Source organism: Xiphophorus couchianus, chromosome 14 (genome assembly GCF_001444195.1).
Source record: "Xiphophorus couchianus chromosome 14, X_couchianus-1.0, whole genome shotgun sequence".
NCBI classification, from domain to species: domain Eukaryota; kingdom Metazoa; phylum Chordata; class Actinopteri; order Cyprinodontiformes; family Poeciliidae; genus Xiphophorus; species Xiphophorus couchianus.
In genome coordinates, this window is record NC_040241.1 from 23,266,086 (window position 1) to 23,293,425 (window position 27,340).

Genomic DNA, 27,340 nt, shown 5'->3' on the forward strand with positions numbered 1-27,340 from the left:
ATTAGCACTAGCAGCATGCTTTTTTCCTAACAACTATCAAAATGTGTTTTGCTGTAAGCTCCGTAGACATTGGGACAACGGTGCTGTGGACGTTTGTTCACATGGGATTAGTGGTCGTGTTCTGGACAAAGCTCAAGTCCATTCCTGGAAAAAGCATTTCACAAAACAAAAAAAGGATCTCACAAAAGAGAAGTACCTTTCACACCCGCTAGAGTATTGGGTAACTTTTTTGCTTATTAAATATTTTAGCATTATTGCACAATGCATGCGAAACGTTTCTGTATTGTTCATTATCTCCTCCTTTGGGTCAAATAAAACATTTCCATTTAAGGATGTGCACTCAGGTCAAATACTCATTAGCCAAAGAGAGCAGAGAGAGAGAGAGAGGGAGAGCAAAGAGGGAAATAAGAAAATGTATCTAAGAGGAACAATGATGGAAAATTCAAAGGGATTATGTGAATGGTAACTAAAGAGCCCAGAAAAAATGCCAAAGAAATTTAATTTGAACGTCAAGGTCAATGTACATCAGCTCCCGGTCGCACCATCTGTCGTTGTTTGAGCCAAAGTGGACTTCATGGCAGATAACCAAGTAGGAATGCAAAACCTAAAGGAAGCAAGACTGGAATTTTCCACAATGCATATTGACAAGCCACAAAACGTCTGGGAGAATGTCCTTTGGTCAGATGAAACAAAACTTTATGATCCCAACTTCAAAATGAAGCAGACCAAGAGAAAAACTCTTTCCCATTGAGAAACATGAAGGAGTCTTGGCTATGTTCTGGGCTGCTTTGCTGCATCTTTAATCTGTTCTGGACACAATCAAATCTTAAGACTATAAAAGGCATTTTGGAGAGAAATGTTCTGCCTGGTGTCAGAACGCTTGTCCTCCGTCGCAATCATGGGCCTTCCAACAGGATAACGACCTAAAACATGCAGCTAAAAACACCCAACATTGGCTAAAAGCAAAATATTGAATTATTCTGTAACATCTGTGGACGAACCGAAACATGTCACCTGGAGAAAACAAACTTCAAACTTGACAGCAGTTTGGCCCGACTACCTGTGGACTGTTATAGAAATCATTTGATTTGTATTAAGTTACACTACCATCGTTTGTTTCATTGATTTTTTTAGATGATTCTGTTGAACTGCATTTCAGAAGCAATGCCTGATTGTCGTTGGTTCATTTTTAGTACTTTTTTTATCTACCATAACTTTAGTTGGCTCATTTCCATGACTGTTGTGGGATTTTTCCTCTTTCAGTGTTTCATAAATTGAGGTTACCAACAACTGTGTACATGTGCATGAATAATAATAGACTTTTTCAAGTTTAAAAACAGGAATGTTTTCCTCATTAAGTTAGAACTAAATTTGCTCTCTGAGGAAGAAACAAAACACTTCATGTTCCAATAGTGATTGTTGAGTTGCTGCATTATTAGCTCACAGTACACAGTCTGCATATGGCCGCCCCTTTAATGTTTCGGTGTCCTCCTTTTAGATGTGATGTTAAGATAAATGAGTCTATAAAAGCTGATTTACCGTTTCTGTATCTGACCTGAAACTTCCTGACTCAGAGCTGAAAGTAAGAAGCTGATTCTTTTCTACAAGCCCTTTTTGCTTAACCTTCTGGTTCTTGGTTGTACTTTGATTTTGTATGTTTATTTTTACAGAAGGTGATAATTATCTATCAGAAACCTGCAGTCATGAGGATCCTGACTCTGCCTTTGGTTCTCTGCAGTTTGATGCTTCTGAGCAGCATTAACGGTGAGTATTTTATCAGGAAGTGTGAGAAGCAAGAATCCTTTGAGTTGTGCAATTAAAATGATTTGACTTAAGAAAATGAATGTCATTTTTAACATTAAAAATCTCTATCATTTATTTTTCCTGAGACTCAGAGAGTTCCTTTTTCTAAATAAAAAGTAGTTGGTGCACTTTCCATTAATGATTTAGTTACACCTAGTCGAACCTTAGCTGACCAAAAAAGCCTTTTTATATCTCAAAAATCTACAGTTACAACTTTTACGCTATAGTAGTGAATATCAGTTTGATATTTTTCGGGGCTATATTCACTGTTAGGTGAAATGGTGTAATAGATAATGTTTGTTATATTTTTCCCACAGAGATCAGTGGATTGAAAACTGCATGCCGTAATGGCTGGAATCTAATAAATGGACGCTGTTTCAAATATGTTCCAAGCCGTATGACTTGGGCTAAAGCTGAGGTATAACTGGACAATGATTCATATTTATGAACATGAAACTGCCTTCACATTTTGCGTCCTTCTAAATAAAAAGTAGATTATTTCATTCGCAATTGTTTTTCCAGTCAACTTTTCTTTCTTTTTTCTGATTTATTGGCAGAGAAATTGCATTTCCATGGGAGGAAACCTTGCATCTGTGCACAGTTCTGAAGACTACTATGACATCCAGTCACTCATTAGGCGTGTCACACATGAGTTGAAGGAAACATGGATAGGTGGCTCTGATGCAGCTGAGGTTAGCATTACCCAATATTACTCTATTCATCAAAACCTACTCAACACAGATTCTAGGAGTTTATCTCATGATGCGTCTTGCAGGAAGGTAATTGGTCTTGGAGCGATGGGACGCTGATGACATTTACAAACTGGTGTCCTGGAGAACCAAACAATGCTGGTAGGGGCCAGCACTGCATGCAAATGAATCACTCAGGTAAAACTGTTCTTTCTTTTAAGCAATGATTAAGTCAGTCCTGATAGATGTCAGATCAAAATGCAAAAACATAAAATAAGTAAAGATATGTTTTATCTTTATTGGTGCAAAGTTTTCCTGAATAATTCCAATCTGAATACTGCTGTGACCTTTGAAAAGCTTCAAGCTTTTTTGGTATAAAACGCTTTTCTGTCTTTCTCATTTACAGGAGAAAAGTGCTGGGACGATTACGGATGTACGTTCCATAAACCGTCTGTCTGCGTTTCTAAAAACTGAAACTGGGCTGAGCTGACGACATGAAGAAGCTTCTACATCTTTTTATTTTCTATCTCTGCTGCTTGAAAGATGTGGCGGCGCAGCACATCGACAGAGGAACTCTGTCTTACTTTTCATTAGATCACACCAAATGTATAGTAAAGTAACAGCTTTATGTACTTTCTTGATTAAATTTTCATTTTTGTTCTTTGCAAAATTAAACAGCAGGCATTAAAATATCCTGGTCTGGATGTGTTTTTGTTTGGTGTGTAAAATGTTTTATTAGTTTAAGCAGTCTGGGTTCTCAGCTGCAGCTTTGCCAAGTTAACTTTATTTGTATTGTACTTTTTAGCAACAATTCTGATCAAAGTGCTTTACATTATGGAACCATAACACAATAAGCAAACACTGTAAAAGATTTGAGGCACATTTAGTCTTTTCTACTAACTTCTACACTTTCAATCAAATAAATCTTGCAAATTTTAGGTTTTGAATTTAAATGTGTGTTTGTAAAAAAAAGACTCATGAAAAGTGGCATTGTGAGGCTAATACTATCAATCTGGTACGAATTGAAAGTTGAGTTTAAACCTTTACACAAAACATGGACCGGTTCTGTAGCTGGGGTGGACTAAACCAAGAAACTCTGTTTGAATTCTTTAGTTTTACTCCTATAGTTTTTACAAGAAAAGAAAAAGGTAACGTTAAGGACGGGTAAAATTGTTTTGGCTGTTATAGACAAATTTTATTTGAAAAAGGGCAAAAATAACTTGCTGCTTTGAAGAGAGCGCTGACCGTTGAACTACTCAAACAGATGCGCCCTCTACTGGTGCAGCAAATATATTTATGCTATTCAGATGATAGATTCTGTTCTTTAGTGCATTGGATAAGAATTTTGAAGGTAGCAGTTATAGGAACAATAAACTGGGATTCGGGATGTGGCCAGTCTGAAACAGAGGATCCAGAATAGTTTTTTTGCTTTAGCTGTACAATAAATTCTTCTGGCTTGTATTTAGAGCACTGTATGTGCATCGTTGTGTTGGTTGGGAGGTACAGTGTGTACATTGTTTTTGTAGAAAAAATAAAACATATTTGTTACAGTGTATTTGTGTGTTCTGAGTATAAAAACTATTTTAAAATATTTTACAAAACACTTATGTACCAGGTGTGGCATTAATGGAACATTTTCTGCATTTAACCGGTAATTTTTTTAATTGACAGAAAAATCTGAAGCTTATCCATCATTTTGACAGATTACAATTCAATATATATATATATATGTCTATACTATGTGCAGACGCACTAAATCAATCAATACAAAAAGCATCTCTTCTGAATACCATCTGCAACATAGACACTGAACTAAATGCATCTTGTTGCCCAAGATCCGACAGCGCCTTGAAGAGTTTGGATGTTTAAAAACTAGATAATGATCCAATAAAATCAAAGATTATGTTGTAGAGTTGCTATTATGTGTGTTTTATGACTTGAATCTGGTTGTTGTTGAGCTTTGGTCACATTTTGTAGTGTGGTGCCACTCCAGTTTGTTCCCTGGTGCCCTGAAGCAATCATGTCCTGTTTTCCAGGATCGTAAACTCTTACAGTTCTAGTTTGAGGGACACAGTCTCAAAAAATATCTGTATATGGAAAAGAAATTGGAGTGACACTTAAAAAATCATGTTTTTAGAAGTTCTTTGTATTTTTACTTGAAAAAATCAAAGTTAGTCTTATGTAGTAGGAAGACGTGTTTTTAGCAAACACTTCCTGGGGCTTTTTATGTTCAGAGGTTTTCTGTTGGACTAAAACACTTAAACTGACACAAAGTGCTAAGTTTGACCTAGTTATGAATTTTCTCCTTAGAATTCAGCACTAACATCTCATCACATAAAAAATACAGTACATTTTATTAAGCTTTAAAATATCAAAAAGAGCCTTCTGGTTGTCTAGCAGTCTGATCAAACAATGTATAGATAAAGGTAAAGACATATCCTATACTGTTTGTGTTTTTAGCATCAAGGAATTTAGTGAACACAATATAAAAATTTTATTTTGGACACTTTTATCACTTTATTTCTTTCAGGAATGAGGACAGGAAGTAGACAGAAAAACAGCCACTCAGTTTGTCCAGTTTGTACCGTCTTAACTAGAAGACAAAGTTACTATTCTTCATTCCAGGGTTACCACTGAGAGGATTCACATCACAGTCTCTCACCTGAATTATTATATTATTCAGCGGCAATGCAGCTCTTCAGTTAGAATATAGACAAACAGCAAACCTTTAGCTGTAGGGAAGAATACAATGGGATCACACAGGAATCTAATCACAGTTTGAGTTGACGGGCATTACATTCAGGTGTTAGAGAGAAGCTACTTTCTAAAATTCCACTAACCCTGGGTTTAGTAGTTTGCATAAATTTAGTAAAGAGTCTTCTAGACAAAACAGTAGAATATTTCCTGTGGCTAATTTGTAACTTCTGCTACTTTTGCAGCTTGGTTTTTATCAGGCCTTTCAGCGAGCACAGGGGCAGATTTTCTTGGCGCAGACAAATGGTAGAGCAAAGTTACACCACAAGTCATCCCAGCATTTTTCAGCTGTAAAAAACAAACAAACAAATAAATTAAAAATTAATCAACATATCACATAAACCGAAGTGTTATTAATAATTTGGCCACTAATAAAGGTCCTGCATTAATGAAATGTGTATTTGCGCAGTGAAGCATATTTTCTCAGTCAATAACAACTTTTTGGTTCTCTTTTGAGAAGGATGTGTTAAATATCTCTTACGTTTATCATTCATTTGTAAACATTGCTGAACGCCTCTGGGATCGGTAGCACCATTATTGGGCTCTCCAGCACACCAGTTTGTGTAGTGAAATGGACTTCCATCACTCCACAACCAGGTGCCTTCCTGGGAGGAAAAGATAATAAAAAACTAATATAATTCAGCAATTCACTCAAAAAACCAAACAAGTAATTCCTAGTGCTAAAGTTACCTCTTGTGCATCAGAGCCTCCAATCCAGGTTCTTACAAGCTCATTAGTTGAAGCTTTTATCAACCTTTGAATCTCATGATACTCATCAATATTATGGATGGATGCAAGGCTGGCCTGCAAGGACACACAGTTTCTCTACAGTGTGGAGAAAAGACAGAGAGAGAATGTGTTTCAGAGCATTACAATAACGATAAATTGTGCAAGAAAATGTAAAAGTAAAGCACAAATACCTGAGCTGAAGCCCAACTCATCGGTACAGGAAAGAAGCGGAAGCAGCGTCCGTTAAACTCAGACCAGCCGGAAGAGCAAGGACTTGAACTATTGACCCTTGAACTATTGGTTGTTTATTGCTGTTCAAAAACAAACATCATCACACATAAACACAGTCAGATGAATTCACATTCATCATGTGAATTTCAAACAAACGTGGCAAACATAAAGAATAAATATGATCACACAGAACTTGAATTTTGTCCCGTAATGTTCAGTCTTCCTCATTCTCTTCCTGTCTACCATGTCTGAGCTTCCATTTGTTTTTAATCTAATTTGAAAACAATATAAACAGTCTGCTAAGCATTGATTAGATTCATAGCTGTTTGTTTCATAAAGTGAAATGTTTCACATCCAGTTGTGTTTTATTTATTTATCAGAATATTTTTTGGTCTATTGAGAACAATTGTTAAAACATAAATATGCAGTGTATTTTTTTAACATAATGACCAAGTGCTCAATAATCAGGGACCAACTTTTCTTTCTACTGGAGAAAAACAGAAGAATCGGAGAGAAAATTAATAACATCCATCTCTACATGTGTGTTTTCCAGTAAATCACTTGTTAAAAGTATATTTGTTTCTTGTAACATGAAGTTACACAGAGTTTCCAAAGCCTTTATAATAATAAAACAAGTATTGAAAACCTAATAAGTGAATTATATTAAGGAAAATACTGCACATAAGCTTTAAAATTACTTTGAAAAGAACAATATTTATCATCATTTCTTATGCAATTTTGGCATTTATTACTTGTTTTAAGATAAATCATTGAAACCAATACAAGGAAACACAACGTTACCTCCTGGAGCTGAATTCTGTTCTGTGGATGAAAATGTTTTTAAATCTCATAATCTTTGTCATTTCAATGGAAAAGATCAGAAGAAAGACTAAACTTATTGCAGAAGAATACATGAAGCTCTAACCTGCTGCGTTTGTCCATTTCAAGCCCTTCAGAGCGTCTGCTTTAGGCAGAACTGCAGTTTGACACAAATTCAGTTTGGACTTTACTTTGTCCACAATGCAAAATATGAGTATTATTTTTTATTAACATCATGATTTTATTTAAGGATGATTAGAAATTATACTTAAGTGAATATTCTACAAAAAAATATGTCATTTCATAAATTTAAAATAAAAATCCAGGTTTGAACAAACATTTATTGTAGGCTGACTATTATTTGTTGAGTTTTTATGAGTATAATAATTCATACACTCACCAACAGCTTTGCCTGAAGCCAACAAGGCACAGTGAACGAATGACAGAATCAGGATCTTTATTGTTGTGTTTATGCAAACGGAGACAATAATCACCTTAAATAAAGACAAAGTTTATTGACCCAAACGTTATTTACAGAGCAAGAAAGAAACATATGAAGGAGAATTACATCAGGAAAAGCTTCTTTTCTTACCTCAGCATGCAGAGGAAGAGACCAACTTTCATTTACTGTTAGTGGGATGTATGAAACAGAAAATAGGAGAGAGCATATAAGTAAAACACACACACACACACACACACACACACACACCCCACACACACACACCCCTACAAACAGGTTATCGACTCTCATTTAGCCAAAGTCCAAACGTGACTATTGATGTGAGTTCCCAGAACTCCTGAAATAACGGATGTTAGATTATCTTACATGACCTAAATATACATACTGATAAAATGCTGAGATAAATAATACATTGTGAGCCTGATACTGAATATCTTACCTTTATTCATTTAACCTTTATTTAACTAGAATAATTAAATATACATTATTACTTACAACCTGATGGCCTACTTAGAACCACACATATTGTAAAAATATAAATGTACTGCACCTTGGAAAACATCCAATAATCTGTATTATATTGTTGATTTTGTTATATATGGTTCCTATAAAATATCTGATTTGCAGTTACATTGATAACAAATACACAATGTCACAAATGTCATAAAAACACAATGTTTTTATTTAATCACGTTTGATTAAATAAAAACATCAGATTGAAAAGGCTCACATTCATTTATTCATTGGACTGAATGACAGAAGCAAACAGCTTATTTTCTAGGTTTTGTTGCGTTTAAGACAACTACAACTTTGAAAAGAAATTCATGTCTTTCATAATAAAAGCTTCAGTATCTGTAAGGCTTATTTTTGTTGTCTCTTTCAGAAATCTTTTATGGACTCATTGAGTCCATCTTTTATTCACTTGGCCACTTCCTGGTCTCTAGCTGCCCTCAGCCTTTGGTCCCTGCAGTCTCCCATGGCCAGGAGTGCTGCTGCTGCTGCCTGTTCACAATCGGTCAGAGCATGGGCGTAGGTTTGGGTATGGACGGTCGTGACATGTCACGACCAATATTCAAGGGATATAAAATAGTCCCGACCAATTTTTGCCATATTAATTAAAAAAAAAAAACATATGTATTTTTTAACAAAAACAAAATAAATAAACGAAAATCTACATTGATTAGTTTAATATTTCAATATACTACGCAGTGGTAGCATTCATTTTAAAATTCGCTGTTATGAACTATGACGACCCATGCCGCTATTGGCTCAAAGGACGTGGATCTACGTTCTTTGATTAGCTGCACCAGGCGGCGGCCAGCTGGCCACACGCGGAACGGAAGCTTGGTCCATGGTGCTGAAAGTGAACAAATCTCCTTCTGAGTTTGACATTTATTATGAGTCTCCGAGACCATGACGCCACCAAAAAAGAAAAGGACGACAGACATTAGAAGTTATTTCGCTACCTCGGCTGTAAGTACAGTGAGTGGACCCATAAGTTAGATATCTATCACGCAATAATATCTCAACAATTGGATCTTTTTCCTGAAGTGCAAGAAGTCATTTTTTGTTCTTATCTGCAATTGTGTTTGTTGTATAATCAGTAGATCCAGAGGATATTTCTTTTGATCTTACTTGTAATGTTTGCTGAATTTTGAAAAGGAAAAAGTAAAATGTTCTTGAACTGATCTGCTGAGTATGACTGTATCTGGTTGTATACACAAGATGCATGATCAAGTTATGGTTATGGTTGGGGGGAGGGGGTTATTAAGCCAATGTTGTGCCCCCCCCCACTGGTCAAAAATGGTCGGTGTGGGGTGTGGGGGGTGGGGGAGTTGCAGTAAGTTGTAAGGTCCCACCAAAACTTAGACCAAACCTACGCCCTTGGGTCAGAGTAATTTTTGATTCATTAAACGTTTAAACCGGCAGGCCTCTACTGGACGCCTGTTCAGTGCAGCTTCAGTAAAATAGTTTAATTTCACTATACATGACAGTAAATAGTTATAAATATACTCAGATAAGAATAAATGTAATTGAATATTCCTGGAAACCAGAGGATTTCAGCCCTGGTTCTAAAGAAAAGTGATTCAGATGATTGCATTGCGTTCTAAGCGACCCGCAGTAACACGGTCAGTTAAATGTCATCTGTGCTCAGTTGATAATAAAGAAGAAAATTTGTTCTATTCAGAAACACTTTTTCTTTAATTACCTACTTTTAGTTGCAAATCTTTATCATGTTACAGTTATGATCACTTTAGGGTTACTAACCACAATGTATATATATTTTTTAGATAAGATAAGGATAGTTTCTGATAATTCGAAACTACATTTCGTTAACCGATACCAGTAATCTTTACTGGAATCCACAGCTTACTGATTTCCAGTGAGGAAGACCTTTGACTTCTTGTTATAACGGTGCTTTAATTCTCACTCACCATAAATCAGGTAAAACACAACAGAAAACCATAAAGACACTTTGTGTTGTTCATGTATAAGGTCAGGATGTCGGCCTTTCATATTTTGCTCATTTGCTTTTCTAAATGTTTTCTGCCAAGTTGTACAATTTTTCTGTTTGCACAATTATATTGAAACAACTATTTTCAATGGTACAGTTATATGGAGTTGTTTTTTGTTTGACAGCACAGATAAAAGAGGCAATTTAATTCCATAAAAAGTCTTTAATGGATATTAGTATGCTTACATTAAAAAGGAGTGTCACAGAATACCAAAAGTAAGAAATAGTTTTGAAATATCTACCTATTAATTACAAAGATTACAGTCTAATCCAGTCAGCTTAAAGCTACAGTGAATAGAACACATTTTGTCAAATGTTGGAGTATTTTTATCCAGTTCCTCAAAATGCTTGATCACATTTTTAGATCAAGTAGTTTTTTCATCAAAGCAGATGAAAAAACAGCCGTACAAAGAAAATAACAGAATATTATTGGAAATAATAAAGGAAATCTGCTCACATAGAGGGTTAGGGTAGGGTAGGTCACTGGTAATTTAGTTTTATCACTGATTGCTCAAAAGATAAGAAGATGCCAAACACATGCGTCTAAAATGCACGTGTCAAATTCCTGGTTCAGGTTGTAGAGACGACCCATGTAAGACACATTTTGGAATTATTACAGAAAAATCTAAGAAAATAACCTATAAAGATTTAGAGCAAAAAAATCCTTGTCCCCAGATTTATACATGTTAGACTTATGAAGAGGATTCAATTAAATTATTTTTATTTCACACAATCTAAATTATGTTTTATGTAGGAAGGAGGAAAAACATAGTTAAAAACAAATATAGATAATAGAATATATTGCTCAATTAACAGGTCTTGGATATTATGTCGTAAAAATGTAGCTTTTATCACTGATAATTTAGTTTTATCACTGATTGCTCAAAAGATAAGAAGATGCCAAACACATGCGTCTAAAATGCACGTGTCAAATTCCTGGTTCAGGTTGTAGAGACAACAGTATAAGAGAGAAGGTTTCCAGATTCTCTGTACAGCCGAGGCATCAGGAGCTAAACGAAGAAAAGAAAACATTTCTGCTGAGAGGTTGGTGGAAATCGAATTAATAATATATTCATTTATCATTGTTCTCAAAGGCTTTCTGAAGGCAACATTTCTTTATGTTTACAGGTGATTTTGTTATTAATCTCCATCTTTTCCAAAATGAAGACTGTGACTGTGCTGTTATTCTTTGGTGCCTTCTTGGCTCTGAATGAAGCTGCTGGTAAGTGTGTCTGTACATGAGCAATATTAGGAAGTTTGGAACTGTAATACTTAACCACAGTGATTATTGTTCACTCATTGTGTTGCAACATATAAAAATGTAACCAATCTTAAAAACACGCAGCTTTTCCAGATACTGTAGAGCAACCTGATCCCGTTCCAGACGGTGAGTTTTAGTCACCATAGTTATCATCTATTGTGTCATCTACAAATCAGATAATTTAATCATTACCATGTAAATGTAATAATAAAAGTTTTGTCAAATGACACAGTTGTTCCAGAAGCAGAAGGTGGAAACTGGGCAGAAGCAGAAGGTCAGTCAATCTGACAATCTGCTCTAAATAAACCAAAACAATTCAAGGTAATATTTTAACAAACAGAAATTCTCCCAATACAGTCCCTGAACCTGAGGAGGAGGAAACTGCTCCAGATGGTGAGTCTGATTCCTGTTATGTCTAATTAATAAAAAAAATGCTCATAAATATGAGAAACAGAGTACGTAACATGAAAGAGTCAGAAGCCTCAGTGGAATTATTAACAACTTTGATCATTTTAAACAGATGCTCTATGGATAAAATTATGTATTAAAAGTATGAATTTTCAAATGGTCAAAAACTTGGTTTCCTCATATATAAATAGGCATCATTACATATGTGAAAGGTTTATATTGTGCTGTTTGGATTATTTATATGATTTTCAAAAGAAAAACATATAAATATGTTTTATATTTACATAAAACATAATTTAAGAATTCAGTTGAGAATTTTTCACAGTCTGATTTCAACATTTATTCATTTAGAAAATTTCTTAAAATATATAAAAACAATATTTTGTTTTTAGCTGCATTGTGGTTTTTATATTGCCTTGCATAGCACTGATAAAAACGATGCCATTGTAGCAAATCTCTCAAACAATGTTTAAGGATAAAGTTACATTTACCAGCAAATTAAACCTTGATACGGTTTTCTTTGCCAGCTGACCTGATGATGAATGGAATATCTTGTCCTGCTGGTTGGTCTGGACTCGGGAATCGATGCTTCCGGTATTTTGGAACATTCAGAACTTGGGCTAGAGCTGAGGTGATGTTCTGAATTTTTATTTTACCAACTCTTTGCAAACAGCCTAATCTCATTTTCTTTTACTAATAAATATCTTATTTGCCTCTCCTGCAGAGAGACTGCTTGTCCTTGGGAGCACAGCTGGCATCAGTCCACAGTTTTTTAGAACACCATCAGATTCAGAACCTGATATCAGAATCAGGTGGCGGCAATCAAGAAACGTGGATTGGAGCATCTGACGCAGAAGAGGTATTTTTACAAACTGTTTTTGTAGCTTGTCAAAGATCTTTCAAAGAAATGAGTGATTGATAAAACTGTTGTTTACAGAATTCCATTTGGTTCTGGAGTGATGGAAGGATTTTTCAATTTACCAACTGGTGTGGTGGACAGCCTAATAACGCCGGGGGGAAACAGAGTTGTGTGGTTATGAATTATTCAGGTACATGAAAACAATGCAAATCAATTTCAAACTTTTGATAAGTTTGAATGACGTGAAATAATCTTTAGTTTTTTATTTTCTGTAGAACAGAATAAATTGCATTAGTTCAAGTTACGTTTTAGGGTTTTGCTTGTGTTGAGTCACTGATTTCACTTTTTGTCATTTAACAGTGAACACGTGCTGGAATGATGAGCAGTGTACCGCTAGCCGACCGTATGTGTGTGTCAAAAAACTCTGATGGCTCCACAGCTCCCAAAGAAGTCCAAAAAACAAGCAACAGAGGAAATATGTTGGATAGTTTGACCCTGTCAAGCATCATGTATATAAAAATCTTAGTTATTTTAATAACACAACTTGAGTAGTTAGTAGGCATGTGCAAAAACAGTAGATTATTTTTGAGTCATTTAGGTGGAATCCTTTTTCATTGTTCTTCTTTATAAAGCACTGAATGTAATGTTATGTACATGTAATGTTAATATTTTGTTTTGTAATGTAACTGTGTCTAATAAACAGTTTTACAGTATTACTCTCACTGTATGTCACTGTTCATGAACAAAAATGAATGAATAATCTAGATGCAAGTTAACTAAGCTGCTGCTTAGAGACTCTGGTAGCTGAAACTAAAAATCCAGTTTCTCTCCTGATTATTAAACCTGCAGTTTGCAAGTTTTTACTTTTTCCATATTTTTTAAAACTATCGCATATTGTGACAGTTTTGTATGAGACAGATAATCTGTAAAGACATTGAACTCCCCCACATCCTCCCAGTGTTACTATTGCCATCTGCAAAAATGCACCAAAAACAACCAATGAGAGCCAGAAGGCGGGTCTTAGCGCTGTCAATCAACCTCCTTTACACTGAGCAATGTGAAAATGGTGGAAAAACAACTTCCTACAGAGGAAAACCATTTATCTACCATCATTGATGGCCATGCTAACTTAGTAAATGGTCAAAGTAAAAAAAAACAGTTATATAATTTAATAATATTAATACATTGTTTCCTAGAAGAATGAATGAAAGTGAGGTAATAGAAGAAGTGCAAAAAGCTAAACAAAATAAATAAATTCACAGCCTGTAATGATATTGATACGGTTATTGTGGAACAAACATTTAAATCTCACCTGTATTCATAGCAGATTATTTTTAGCTGGAGCGTTTCCTGACAAAATGAAGATTGCTAAGAGATTTCAATACTAGAAAAGTGGTGATAAGCAAATTTTAACTCAAAGAAACTTAAAGAAGGACCAATATTTTAAAAAAATCTGATTGAAGACTTCTACAATATCCACTTTATTTTCTGTTGTGGGGTCATTAGGTCAAATACACACTGGGACATCTGTTTATGATGTTTTTAATGGATATGTATTATATGCTTTCATTTTTCTTGAACAGCAAAATAAAACAGACAGGTTTTGACATTATGAGTTTTAGCTTAAGCAGGTTTTGCTGTTTTAAACTAATTTTATTCTTTAGAAACAAGGGCAACAATAACTTGATGCTTTGAACTGCGCCCTCTAGTGGTTCAGCAAAAATGTTATACTATTTATATTATACATTCTGCTGTAGCTTTGAAGATGTGATTTTAAAAGATCATAGGTATACAAACTGTTTCTAAAGCCTAAACAGGTGTTTATCAAACTTGAGTGCTTATTCTAAATTATTAGAATTATATATAAAATTCTGTCCTAATTATTAAATGAGAGTTATCTCATAGCAACAGAGTTATTACTCTCAATACACTCTTAAAGCTGCAGTAGGCAGCTTTAGTAAAAATATGTTTTTTATATTTTTGGTAAACTGTCCTGGTGGTAAAATATGAGACATCATCTGTGAAAAACATAATAAATATTGTTTTAAAGTTTCCTGCTGTAGCTTTATTGAGTTTAATGTGTTACAGACACTTAAATAAACGAGATGACGACAGGTTGATGATTTGTTGAGGCAAGGCAGGATGGTTTATACTTCCCCGTTTATTCACAAGGTAATTACAGCGATTTATTTTCCATGAAAGGAAAAACAAAGCAAAGCAAGAATCCATTTCATAAAAGAAAAATATTCTAAAATACAGATAGTCAAGGCAAAAAGAAAAAAAAAAAAAAAAACTCATTTGTCAGTTTGTTTGATCAAAAGTTTCAATAAACATAAATGTTTAATGTGTAAACCAGTGTTCTTGTTTTGCCATAACTTCCAGATAAAGTCTGTTATCAATCAAGGAAATGTAATTTATTTCCCTATGCACTGCTTTTTCTTTTCCCCAAGGTCAGACATGAGGTTTTGGATAATGGCTGTACTTTCAATCTATAAACTCTTCCTCATGTTTTATCTTAAATATTCAGACATACAGCACTTAAGTTGTAAACTTTCCGGATACAATGAAAACTAAAGTTTGATCTAAAGTTTGTATTTGATGCACTGATTATCATTTCAGATGAATCAGAGATTCTCACACCTGTTTAAAATATGAAAAAAAATTATGTTCTGTTTTTGTTCAATATTCTGTTATTTTGGCCTTTTATAATGACTGTATGATTATATCCATCAACATAGTTGCACGCTGTTGTCTTGTGTGACGAAGCTGAAAACAAAAGAATCAGAAGATGGAAAATATTTCATTAAGGTTGCATGTAAATGCTACTTTAGGATTTAATATTAAACATTGGAATATTTATGTTCTTTAAAAATAATAAGAACTTTATTGACTTGAAAAATGTGCTAAACATGACTAGTAGATGCAAGAGACATCTAATAGATGCAATAACTGTTTTTCACTTAAACTGTCCAGCTTATGAGTTATCAGGGAATCAACAGTTATTTGAAGATAGGAATCATTTGTACATGTATGAAATGTGTGACAACAAACATTTGGTACCAATTTAGAAAGAGAAAAAATGTTGCAAGTTTAAAGAATTAAGTTACATATTATAGTAACGTTCAGTTCATGTGATGAGGAAGTTTGATGATGACCCTTTTTATCAGGATTAAATATGTTCAGTCCCTTTGTGTCAAACTGGGTATGACATTAATTTTATCAGTCAGTGAAGGCATGGGTCCAGTTAATGGAGATCTAAACAGTGTACATGTATTATTTAACATTATTACATTTTGATTCCATGTAAATTTTCATTGACTAAGTAAAAATTATAAGATCACCTCTAAAAAATAAAGTGTTGTAAAAGTTATAAAAACCACATTTGGACTTTGATAGATGTAATCAATGTTTGTTCAAAAGATAAGAAATGAAGAGGGAAAAATATTTTTTCAGAAATGTGCCAGCTTCCTTGTGTTGAGGCTGAAGAAACAGCATATAAGAGCCGATGTGTTACTGGTGCAGCACATTCAACCTGCAGGCTGACTGTAACCTTGAGGATATCCTGTGGTGTGATTGGTCGAAATTAGCTTCTATTATCTCCTTATTATCTCTTTACTGTCTTCAACCTGCATCATCAAAGCCATGAAGGCTCTGAGTCTGCTGCTGTTTCTTTGTGCCTTGTTGGCTTTGAGTCAACCTGCTGGTGAGTTTGTGTTTGTGTGCATATTATTGCTTCTGCTTTATTAATGCAAATACTACTCCCACCTTTAATCTAATGTTAAAGTATGAGATTTTTACATCTGGTATGCTTCTATATATTTCAAACTATCATTCATTGCTATGTTTGATGCAGTGCTTCCAGATGCCATGGATGGGGCTGAGAGCGATGAAGCTCTTCCAGAAGGTGAGGCTGTAAATCTGATGTATTTCATCAGATTTGTCATTTTTAATGTTTTCTGAAACAGCTTCCAGATGTTTTTCTAAACATCTGTTGTTCTGAATAAGTCCAGTCTTAGAAACCGGCCTGCTCTTGCTGCTGATGTTTTCATCCAGAGTAGTTTGATGAAGTGCTTTAATTAGCGAGTTTTCTCTGTTTAAACATATTTCAGTTCAATTCCAGTTGCTTAGGTCTTCTGCAAATTCAACTTTTCCTGCGTTTTGAACTTAGTGCTTTATGCTTTATGTTGTACAACATTTATGAATATTGTTTTGGCTCTGATGGGTGCTGTTTGCTCTCCTACACCAAGAGTTGTTATTGTGAACATAATGCCAACAAAACAAATACAATTTTACACACATGGAAAAACTGAAAGTTTTAGAAGACAGAATAGCAAATCAGACACGTTTTGTAAAGTACATAAAAAAATAATATAAAATACCTTGATTTTTAGTTTTTTCATATTTTTTCTAATGTTAAAAATTTTAATTATATCCAGAAACTAGAGAAGATCCTGACACTGAGGATTTTTTTTCCAGAAGGTAAGTTTATGTTTGCCAATTATAAGCGTTAAATTCTGTATATACACAACAAAATGAATTTAACATTTAAACTTTGCCAGACCATTTGGCTCTTCATGAAGAGGAACCTGGAAACTGGACAGGTGCAGAAGGTTGGTGCTTTTTTCTTCTGTTTCATTCAAAAAAATATAGGGATTTTCATCCTCCTCTATCCTCGTGTTTTTCGCAGAACCAACCTTTGAACCTGTGGATGAAGAAGCTTACCTGAAGGGTGAGTTTGCCTTTCCTGATAATGTGGGCTAGGTTTTGTTTTAGTTTCAACCGAGACACCCAGCAGTAAATATACTCAGAAAGTTCAGCTTCCTTTCTGAAGACAGGCTCTTTAACAAGTGAATAACTTAAAGCATATAACTAAAACCATCAAAAATAAATGATGATAAAACAATCACTAGTCTATTCTTAAGCTTCATTAGCCCTAATCGTAATGTTGTTGGAGTTGTAAACGTCTGAAAATTGCAGAGTGGCGACTCTGTCCTTCAAACCTGAAACAGACTGAGACGTTTACTCAGCCACACTGGGGAGCAAACTTATGCATGTCATGATTTGTCGTGGTAAGAGGTGGTGAGGCAGCAGGTGGGAGACCCAGGATGTGAAGAATAAATGTATTTAATGAAGAATGTCCAAAATAACACAGTCAGCAAAGCCAAAACACCGGGCGACACGGCCGAGCAGAAGCCTGGGCTTGACGCCGGTAGCAACCAGTTACACAAAGGATAAGACGAGAGACTGGGCACACAGACGACAGGGAAAAGGACGCCAAGTGAGATGACTAACGACAAGGACCCGACAAAGACGCTGAGACACAGGTGACATTAAATACACAGGAGGTAATCAGGGAACGAGACACACCTGGGAATAATCAAGGTGAGACAGGACAACACGGAGACTCAGAGACACAGAAAACTCTAAATAAATACACAGAAAAACACAGATTATGAGAATATATGAAAACTTTTTTTTAACACAGTTAAGGTTCAGTTCCCTCTTTTTTTCAGAGACTGCTGAGTTGCTTTTTTTCCTCAACATTTTTGTCCCAGCAGCACATAATTAAAACTACCAGTTGAATTTTATAAATAATGTATCTGAGACTTTGTCTGTGTTTGTGTTCAGCTCTGAATGGAACAGTCCGACGTTCAGGATCCTGTTCTCCTGGCTGGACCCGGGTCAAAGGTCGCTGCTACCACGTCTTTCCTTTTGGTGCTACTTGGCATAGAGCTCAGGTGACCTTTGATTAACTTTACTTTTATTTTCTCACCATCTCCTTCCTGTATAGGTGTAACAGTTTTCCTTGTCTCCGCTGCAGGAGAACTGCAGGTCCATACAAGCACACCTTGCATCAATCCATGACTACGAGGTGAATAATCAGCTTGTGAGGATGATAATGTCTGCAGGCCGGGGGCATACTGCAGTCTGGATTGGAGGCAATGACATAATATGGGTAAACTCACATGTGCACCTTGTGTGTCAGCGCTTCATAAAATACATTTAAATGTTTTACTCAGACGACTTTACCTTGCAGGAGCGCCACTGGCGCTGGGTGGACGGAAGCCCTTTTAACTACAGTAATTGGTGTCGATACGAACCCAACAACTTCTTTGATCAGGACTGTTTGCAGATAAACTACAGTCGTAAGTGAAATGATCTCATCTAAGTGTGGAGATGATAATTGTAAATGTTAACAGTTACATAATTAATTGTAGAGATGACCAGGCTCTTACAGAAAACTTACTAGTTGTGTCCATATTTTAGACTTCAGATGTTTCTACAATTCAACGTGTTTTTGTTTGTTTTCCTGCAGGGCACAGATGCTGGGACGATGCGCAGTGTAACTTTCGAAGGCCATTTATCTGTGTCAAAAACATCTGATGACTATTTGTCTAGAAATGATGTATTTTGTGTGTCAAAAACACAGAGGTGTTGGTGTTTTTCTTAAGAAGTGTCAAGATAATAACAAAGCATAAAAGCATTGCATTTAAAACAAAATTATGAATATCTGTATTCTAAAACACAGATATGAGAGGCAAAGAAGAAACTTGTTTAAATCCAATTGTCAGATTGTTTGATCAAACGTTACAATAAATGAAAATATTTAATGTGTAAACCTGTGTCATTTATTATTCCTGCATAACTTCCACATAAAATCTATTATCAAAAAAGGAAATGTAATTTATTTACTTAAGTCAACCTTTTCCTTTCGCCCAACATCAGATATGAGGTGTTAAGGCTTCTAGATGACGATGGTACTTTCAACTTTAGAAGCTCCTCATGTTTCATCTTAACAAAAATAAAATGATCCGAAAAAAAACTCAAGTTTGATCTGATCATTTGAGATGAATCATATATATTCTCAGTCTACATCAACACATGATTTATGCTTCATAGTTGCAAGCTGTTGATTGTGATTGAGTGGAAAACAAAAGTACCAGGAGATGTAAAATATTTAATTTAGATTGCATGTAAATGCTCCTTTAGGAGTGAATATTAAACATTGGAATATTTATGTTCTTCACAAATAATAGAAAAAGTAAAATAAACATTTTTCATGTCATGTCTACAATACGATCTACCATCTTATCGTTTGTATCACGACAAATGGTAGATGCAAAAACTCTTTTTTTTCATTTAAATTGTTTGTTTTATGAGTTGTTAATAACTAACCAATTATTTAAAGTTATAAATTGTCAGTAAATGCATGAAATATGTGGCAAAAATATTTAAGGCTAAATAAAAAAAGGCTTTTAGTTCCTGCTTTAAGGTGCTTAAATATTATATAGAATGTTCCGTTCCTGAGATGAGAAAATAGGATGGAATGACTTTTTATCAGTATTAAACAGTTTATGTGTCAATGTGGGACAGACAGGAAATCAATAAATCAGTCAGTGAAGGTTTGAATTCAGTCATGGGGGAACTAAGAGACAAATACAGTTTAATTTTCATTGATTAACTTTTTAAGTATAAGTGATAAGGTCACCTCTGTCATATGAAAAGTTTCAACAGAATATGTCATAAAAGCCAGGTGTGGACTTTGGTAAAAGAAAGATTTAAATTGTTTTTTTTCTAAAGATAAGAAGAGTCTTATTAAGAGGAGGAAATATTTTTCTCTGAAATGCACATGCCAGCTTCCTTGTTTTGAGGCTGGAAGAAACAGAGACGATGTTTTACTGGTCCAGCATATTCAACCTGCAAGACTGTAAATGTGGAAATTGAATGTTCTGTGGTCTGATTGGTGGAAGACATCAAACTGTCTTCAACCTGCATCGTCTAAGCCAGTGTTTCTTAACCCTGGTTCTCAAGGCAAACTGCCCTGAATGCTGTAGATGTTTCCCTGCTTTAATATGCCTGATTCAGCTGATTACAGTCCAGACAATTTCAATGTCAATTGAAATGTCTTCAGTGCAAACAATGACAAGAGTCTCTAAGTTTTCCTTGCAGCTGAACAATTTTAAAGTTTGCAAACAGGATATAGAATAATTAACACATAAAGACAAACTGATGATTTTCTACCGTTTTGTTTTAGCCTCATAATACTTTTCTAAGAAAACATCAATTTCTTTCTGGCTCTTTGTCTCACCTAAAATCAGGGAGTGACGAAAACAGATAACCAGATAGAAATAAACTTTCAGGTAATATAATTAATGCACAAATGATTGATAACCATGGAAGGTCTAGTTTTAAATTATTTCCATTTAACCTGATAAGTCAGTTGCTAAAAATGTTTCTGTTCAAGACAACATCTTTTAAAACTGGTTTACGTTTTTTCTTTCCAGTATAAAAACCCAGACACAAACACACAGCCGTTTGCTTCTTATTTATTATCAGAGAGCAGGAGAGAAATTGATTATAGATAACAAACCCTCACCAAAGATTTTAAAGCACAATCAACTGGATTATTTTAAAGCTAGAAGTAATCATGTCAACTTTTGATTCATGACTTAAATCAAAGAATAACATTGATTACAATAAAAAGCAACTCATTATTTTTTGCTGGATGTTTGACCTGCAGATTTACTTGGCAGGACGAGTTTTCATGCTGATGCTCTTCAGGGAGTAATTATGTCCCCTCCAGCAGGCATGTGCAAAGAGGGGGGGGGGGCAAAGGGGGCTTCAGCCCCTGCCCTTTCTATCCTTGATGCCCCCTAGTGCCCTTTTTGAGTTTTTGTTTTTTTTCAAAAATTTTTATTTTTATTTTTTTTATCTGTATGCCAGACGGCCTGTTTGTGCCCCTCAGCAATAATATTTAGCTAAATATAATAATTTAGTAAAAATAAACTAGTCTGGCTGCCCTCAGTGCAGGTAGTAAATATGTTATGGTGACAGGCCTAAACAAACTTTCTGTTGAATGTATGTCTTTAAAATGCTGATGTGTGGTTTCTAGTTTTCATCTTAATGTTTTTATTGGTAGTAAATCTCAGGAATTTGATCTTTCTCACATGCTTAAACACAACCTGATCAAATCAATCAACACATCTCTAGGGGTCTAAATATCATGTCATTTATTTTTTCCAAAATTTCCATTTGGCCCAATTTCTGTTTTAAAACTGGCTTATTTTAATTTTTATATATAAAACAATCCAGACACACAAATTTTGCTGCTTGCTTCTTATTTATTATCAGAGAGCAGGAGAGAAATCGATTACAGGTAGCAAACCCTCACCAAAGATTTAAAACACAATCAACTGGATTATATATAGAAGTAATCATGTCAACTTTTGACTCGTGTTTGAAGCCAAATGTTGATGGTTGATTACAAGAAAAAGCAACTCATTATTTTTTGCTGAATGTTTGACCTGCAGATTTACTTGGCAGGACGAATTTTCATGCTGAAGCTCTTCAGGGAGTAATTATTTCCCTTAAAGTAATACCATTCCACTCCAATAGCATGGAGAGTGCCATCAGCACCTCGGCGATAAACCCCGTTAGGGTTTGCAGAGTGACAAGTATTGTACCAGAAAGCACCCAAAAACTTTTTGGCACAGTTGTCGCTCGACTGGTCCTGGTCTTTGTCAAAGGTGCTAAATTTCTGTTCGTTGTGATAGGCAAGACTGTCTCCTGCAGAAATCATGACAGGACAGAAAAACTATATCAATAAAAAAAAGACATTGAGTTGAAAGCTTAAATTGTGAAAAAAACAACCAAACAAAAAGAACCTGTGATCCGACAAAAATAAAATTGTAATTTCTATATATATAAATATATATTTAAAAAATTCTGGCTTTGTAAAAAGTTGTTTATGTTAAAGTTGTATAGTGAAATAAATCGTAAGAAGTTATGTTAATCTCTTACTGGGTTATTATCAGTGAGATCAATTAAATTTACTTTGATCCAGTTTTTGCTATGCACTGCCAACATCAATCTGTCTGATTCAGAACCATAAGAACAAACTTTAGGTTTAGATATCACTGACACAACACATCTAATCCAATCATGGTCTTTTTTATGAATCCTGAATGGTCTAAATACAATAAATTATTATTATTATTATTATTATTATTATTATTATTATTATTATTATTATTATTATTGTTATTATACACCTGCACTAACACAGGAGTCCCTCAGGGATCCATGCTCAGTGCCTTGCTCTACTTTCAGACCCAGCACAAGTCGAATTATTAAGTTTACAAAAAGGATGGAGTAGCATCCATCCATCCATCCATCCATCCATCCATCCATCTTGTCTGGTAAAGTTTTTCTCATGACTCACCAGCACCCCCTTTGTTGTTGAAACCACTCACATGCAGGAGGTAACCGTCACACTCAGCATCGACTTTAAATGAAGAGTAAAGGGCAAACTTTTTGTTTCCTTCAAAGTCCTCCATGTCGACCATCAGTTCATAGTTTTGAATCCGTGTCAATTCATGGATGTTATCAAGACCTGCACAGACATGAAAACCATTAAAATTTAAGTTTTACTGAGACTTTTACACACCTGGTTAATTTGGGTTTGCAGGAAGTGAGTTAAAAAGTTCAACGGATAATTAAAGGCAGGAAATTTCACCTTCTCTGTCCTGCACCTGGTGTAAATACACCATCACTTTGCAACACAATAGTGAAGAAAATGTGGCTATAACTATGTTATTATTGTCCTAAATATATAAGCAAACCATACATTGACTAACTGTTGAGGATCATGTCTCACCCAGCCAGTACTCTCCAGCAGCGTTTCCAAAGCCTCTCTTGTACTCGGCCCAGTTTCTGTAGAAGTTTACAGAGCCATCCATCCTCCTCTGGAAAACCTGGAAAAACAAAGGAATCTGTTCAAGAAGTGAACAAGTTTCTCACTTACACATTCATTCTGCAAAGAAAGTGAGTTTTACCAACTCAGAATTGATTCATACACTCAATATTTACTCAACATGGCAGAACATCTCTTCATTTTTATTCAAGTACAGGGAGGTTTTCCACTCTCTCCATCTCTCACAGCCAGTATATGATTCTCAGAAAATCAAGGCTCAACTTTCAACTCAGGACTTGCTGTTGGATTGAGAAAACCTCCAAGAAGCCTCAGAAAAAACAAGTTGTACTGTAATCAGAGTAAGTTTATGTAGAGTAGAGATGGACTCACCGTCCAGCGTCCTCCCTCTGAGACCATGTCGCAGTAAGCCTTCACACAAACACACAGATTAATGAGTTGATCCAGATTTTAACATTTAAGAAGTGGCACAAGAACCCCTCAACACTCTGAAAACCTACACTTGAGTAATCAAACATAGACTAGTGTCAGGAATATGTAATTTAATGTCAAACTTTCTGTGGAAAAAAAATGCTAGTATCACTGTCTCAATAATATGTGAATTGATACTTTATTAATGTTCCGTCTTTAAAAGGGGAGCTATATTTATAGGGGAAATTATCTTGAACTTGACCTGAAACAACATAGTGAACCTCAGGAAAGTTAAGTTTCAAATACTCAGTGTAAGTGCTGTGTATGAAGATTAAGTAAAGACATCCCCACCATTGTTAGCAGGTAAACCTCCAGTCTTGGTCCTGCACAGAACTCTAATCTGGATCTTCATTTTTATGAACAAACCAAACTTGAAGTTCACCTGAATAGCAGATGTAGTTCCACTTGGATAGATGGTGTACACTTCACTGGGTCGTGTCTTGTCCTCATTGTAGACGTCATTACAGTCAGCTGGCAGTTTGATCACTGCACAGCTGATCAGCAGTGGAGCCAAGAGGAAGAGAAGTGATGACAGCTAGAAGACAGAACATGGCACCTTCTGAACATCACCCATCAAAGAAACTGATTAACATTCATCTAGTCAGATTAAACCTGATCCCTGTTCTTGTATGTTGTGCTTCCGGATTTGCAGCCTCAGACCGTCAGAATAATTCTGAATTCTACCTTAGCAACAGTTTTATGCGATACACAAAATCCTCCAATTCAACTCATCTGATTGATTCTGTTAAGAAATGTTTTTTCCAGAGCCAATGATATGCAGGAAGTCTTTAAACAAATGGGTAACATTTACAATACTGAAGGAGCTCAATGAAAATGTTTAGACTGGCAAATCTTTGGATTAAACCGGTAAATATGTTGTTGGGCGTTTTCCTTTTCATTCATATTTTAGCGATCACTGACATTTCATAATTTGTAAAATTTTATGTTTAACCTCTCTGTGATGTTTTTTATCTGGGTCAGTGGTTGGTAACTCCAGGCCTCGAGGTCCAGTGTCTTGCAACCTTTGAGATGTGTCTCTACTCAGGTGTATTTGACACACATGAGTCAAATAATAAGGTCACTAAAAGGAGTCTAGAGAATTTGACTCTTGGACTGAAGTATGTTGGACCAGGGATACAACTAAGAGTTTCAGGACACCGACCCTCGAGGACCAGGATTGCCCACCTCTGACCTAAATCATCCATTGATAACAAGATTTTAAAATGGAATGGATGTTTCCTTGTTAAATAAAGTATTAATAAATACATTAATAAATGATTCTAATCTTATTCCAAAAATGATATTGTACCTAGAATATTCATCATCAAAGTGATAATCGATTTACCTAAGAATCTTTACAGTTCAAGATACAAACTTACCTTCATCCTTACTGTTGAACTGGATAAAACTGAAAATCTGGAGTCAGTGTGGTTCGCTGTTGAAATGTAATACAATAAAAATAAATTAACTTTAGTGGCCAAACACAGTTGTAAATGAATTTATTCGTTCATCTCTCACCTGCAGCTGGAATGAACTTGATTCAAAATTTCTGCTTCTCCTCTGTATCTCCGACGTTCAGACACCGTTATTTATATCTGCCAAATGTGCTGATGTGTCACCTCACCCTGATTATCAGAAATCTAAATCAAACATCACCAAATGAAGAAAACCAGTTTGGCTTCATCATTTTAAAACTAAATACCGGATACAGGATCTAGGCTGAGTGTGAATAGCAATGGAGCATCAATCTGCCCAAAGAAGATAAGAACAATCATCATGACAGGCTTCCAGGAACTATTTGCTCTTTTCTCTTAGACATACTGAATTTATTCAGCTGTGACATCAGGTCTTTAATTCAATGTATCTGGGTCATGGTTCTGTTTCCTGGTAGCAGTCTGATCCAACTGTTTAAGCAATGTAAATAAACTGGCGTAGTTTAAAAACTATTTATTAAAAACTTTTAATTTGGCATATGAGAATCATCAGAATGTCTTTTCTAGTTCAGGAATTTGGCTGAACATTGTAAAACCTTAAAGTTATGTTGTCAACATGTTGGAGGTTTCTGACAGGGGAGACATTTCACTTTCCAGCCAATATCAGGGTATTAGGGTAATGTCTATCCAGCTGTTGCAGGTAGTATGTTTTTCTTTAGTTTATTCTGATGAAACCCTCTTTTAAATTTAAGATACAGTAAATTGTGAAAATTACTGCTAGATATTGAAAGTGGAGAATTGCACTTTCAATAGTGAAATTCTAATTCACTGTTGACATTTTTGTAAATATTTATGTAAAATGTATTATAACATAATGTGGTTTTAATGATGTTTTATTAAATTTTGAGACCCAATTATTGTAAAATATTACATTATTACATAATGCAGTGTAACAAGCCTTGGCATGAATTCCCCCACATGGCCTTCCCATCCAACACACAAACATCGCCTCAAACACAGACGTCATAATTCTAATATCAACAAAAATAATGACGCTTATGTTTTGGCTTCTTCGTTCCCTCAAGACTTTTTTCATCATTGTTTAAAGCAAATTCTATATGCAGGAACTTGGCAGTGTAATAACTGAAAACCACAATGCTGGTCAAACAGTCCCATGACAGGTTCTTAGAAAAGTGTTGACATTTTTAAACAAGCACTATTTATTTAACTGTAACACTGGAACACCCATGGGTGTCACATGACACAAACATGCTGATTAAAAAGGCTTCTATAATGCACAACACAGCCAATCACAACAATTCCTGCTTTTTTATTCATATTTAAACGTGACATCACTGAGGAGATCAAGTTGATCCATTCAGCTTTCACTGATCGCTTTGAAAGTGACGCAGAAACATTTGACCATCACAACCACTTGGTGTCACTGTTGGGAGTCTTGTGATACTAAAGAAAGACAGATGATGGAGCTGGGACTGATTTTCTGCTTGTCCACATTTAAAACACTTAAATTCATATAAAAATGACTTCTTCATATTCAATAATGATTAAAAATTAAATATTGATTAATTCTTTTATAAGTTAAAAAAAACCCTTTAAACTTAAATCTGCTTTTAACACTTCTACATATATGAGGGACACAGTCAAACACTTTGTCCAACTCCATAAATCACATGTAGATTTGTTGGGCGAACCAACCAATACTCCAGGAACCTGCTGAGGGTGTAGAGCTGAACCAAAGCTACACGACCAGGATGAAAAGCAAACTGCTCTTCCTGAATCCGAGGTTCAACTATCCAATGGACCTTCCTCTCCAGGACCCCCGTGAGGCTTAAGAGTGTGACCTCTCTGTAATTGTAGCACATTCTGTGGTCCCCCTTTTTGTATAGGGGAACATGGAGGTGGGAGTTAAAGCCCCGTCTCCTGAGAGACTCTGCCAGATGTTCCAGACATTTATGTTTGGGCCTGTCAGGTCTGACAATTATCCTCCTCCACCATCAGAGCCAGCACACCACCAGATAGTGGTCAGTGGTCAGTGGGCAGCTCTGCACCTCTCTTCACTCGAGTGTCCAAGACATGTGGCCACAGATCAGATGACAGCAATGACCTCTGGTGTCCTGGTGCCAAGAGAACATATGGACACATTATTTCTGAACATGGTTTTCACTATGGATAATCC

General features: G+C 35.3%; 4 protein-coding genes and 1 pseudogene across 5 annotated transcripts; 3 read left to right on the top strand and 2 right to left on the bottom strand.

Annotated features, from left to right (window-relative positions):
* Positions 1-1,492: 1,492 nt before the first annotated feature.
* Positions 1,493-3,185, top strand: LOC114156992 (type-2 ice-structuring protein-like). The gene is made up of 6 exons (XM_028037677.1): positions 1,493-1,582; positions 1,671-1,764; positions 2,121-2,221; positions 2,361-2,495; positions 2,579-2,690; positions 2,899-3,185. Exons 2-6 carry the CDS (start codon positions 1,704-1,706, stop codon positions 2,964-2,966), a joined length of 477 nt encoding a protein of 158 aa, XP_027893478.1. The 5' UTR covers positions 1,493-1,582; positions 1,671-1,703; the 3' UTR covers positions 2,967-3,185.
* Positions 3,186-5,367: 2,182 nt separating this feature from the next.
* Positions 5,368-6,280, bottom strand: LOC114156995 (ladderlectin-like; the record flags this gene model as incomplete). Its single annotated transcript, XM_028037681.1, has 4 exons — positions 5,368-5,534; positions 5,728-5,851; positions 5,937-6,071; positions 6,167-6,280. Coding segments are annotated over 4 exons (456 nt in total), but the record flags the coding sequence as incomplete, so codon positions are not given.
* A 4,638-nt stretch (positions 6,281-10,918) lies between these two features.
* LOC114156985 (ladderlectin-like) lies at positions 10,919-13,235 on the top strand. Its single transcript, XM_028037665.1, has 9 exons — positions 10,919-11,044; positions 11,129-11,222; positions 11,346-11,387; positions 11,494-11,535; positions 11,619-11,654; positions 12,197-12,300; positions 12,394-12,528; positions 12,607-12,718; positions 12,889-13,235. The coding sequence occupies exons 2-9, from the start codon at positions 11,162-11,164 to the stop codon at positions 12,954-12,956; spliced, it is 600 nt and encodes a 199-aa protein (XP_027893466.1). The 5' UTR covers positions 10,919-11,044; positions 11,129-11,161; the 3' UTR covers positions 12,957-13,235.
* Positions 13,236-16,043: 2,808 nt separating this feature from the next.
* On the top strand, positions 16,044-19,024 carry LOC114156983 (perlucin-like protein; annotated as a pseudogene).
* Positions 19,025-20,839: 1,815 nt separating this feature from the next.
* Positions 20,840-25,253, bottom strand: LOC114156979 (microfibril-associated glycoprotein 4-like). Of its 2 annotated transcripts, XM_028037647.1 has the most exons (8): positions 25,246-25,253; positions 25,090-25,118; positions 24,093-24,245; positions 23,612-23,650; positions 23,186-23,282; positions 22,751-22,921; positions 21,842-22,095; positions 20,840-21,051 (listed from the first exon to the last, which is right to left on the bottom strand). In XM_028037647.1, the coding sequence occupies exons 2-7, from the start codon at positions 25,093-25,095 to the stop codon at positions 21,842-21,844; spliced, it is 720 nt and encodes a 239-aa protein (XP_027893448.1). In that variant the 5' UTR covers positions 25,096-25,118; positions 25,246-25,253; the 3' UTR covers positions 20,840-21,051. The 2 variants fall into 2 exon arrangements, with proteins under 2 accessions (XP_027893448.1, XP_027893447.1); XM_028037646.1 differs by lacking the exon at positions 20,840-21,051 and having other exon boundaries at positions 21,631-22,095.
* Positions 25,254-27,340: the final 2,087 nt, after the last annotated feature.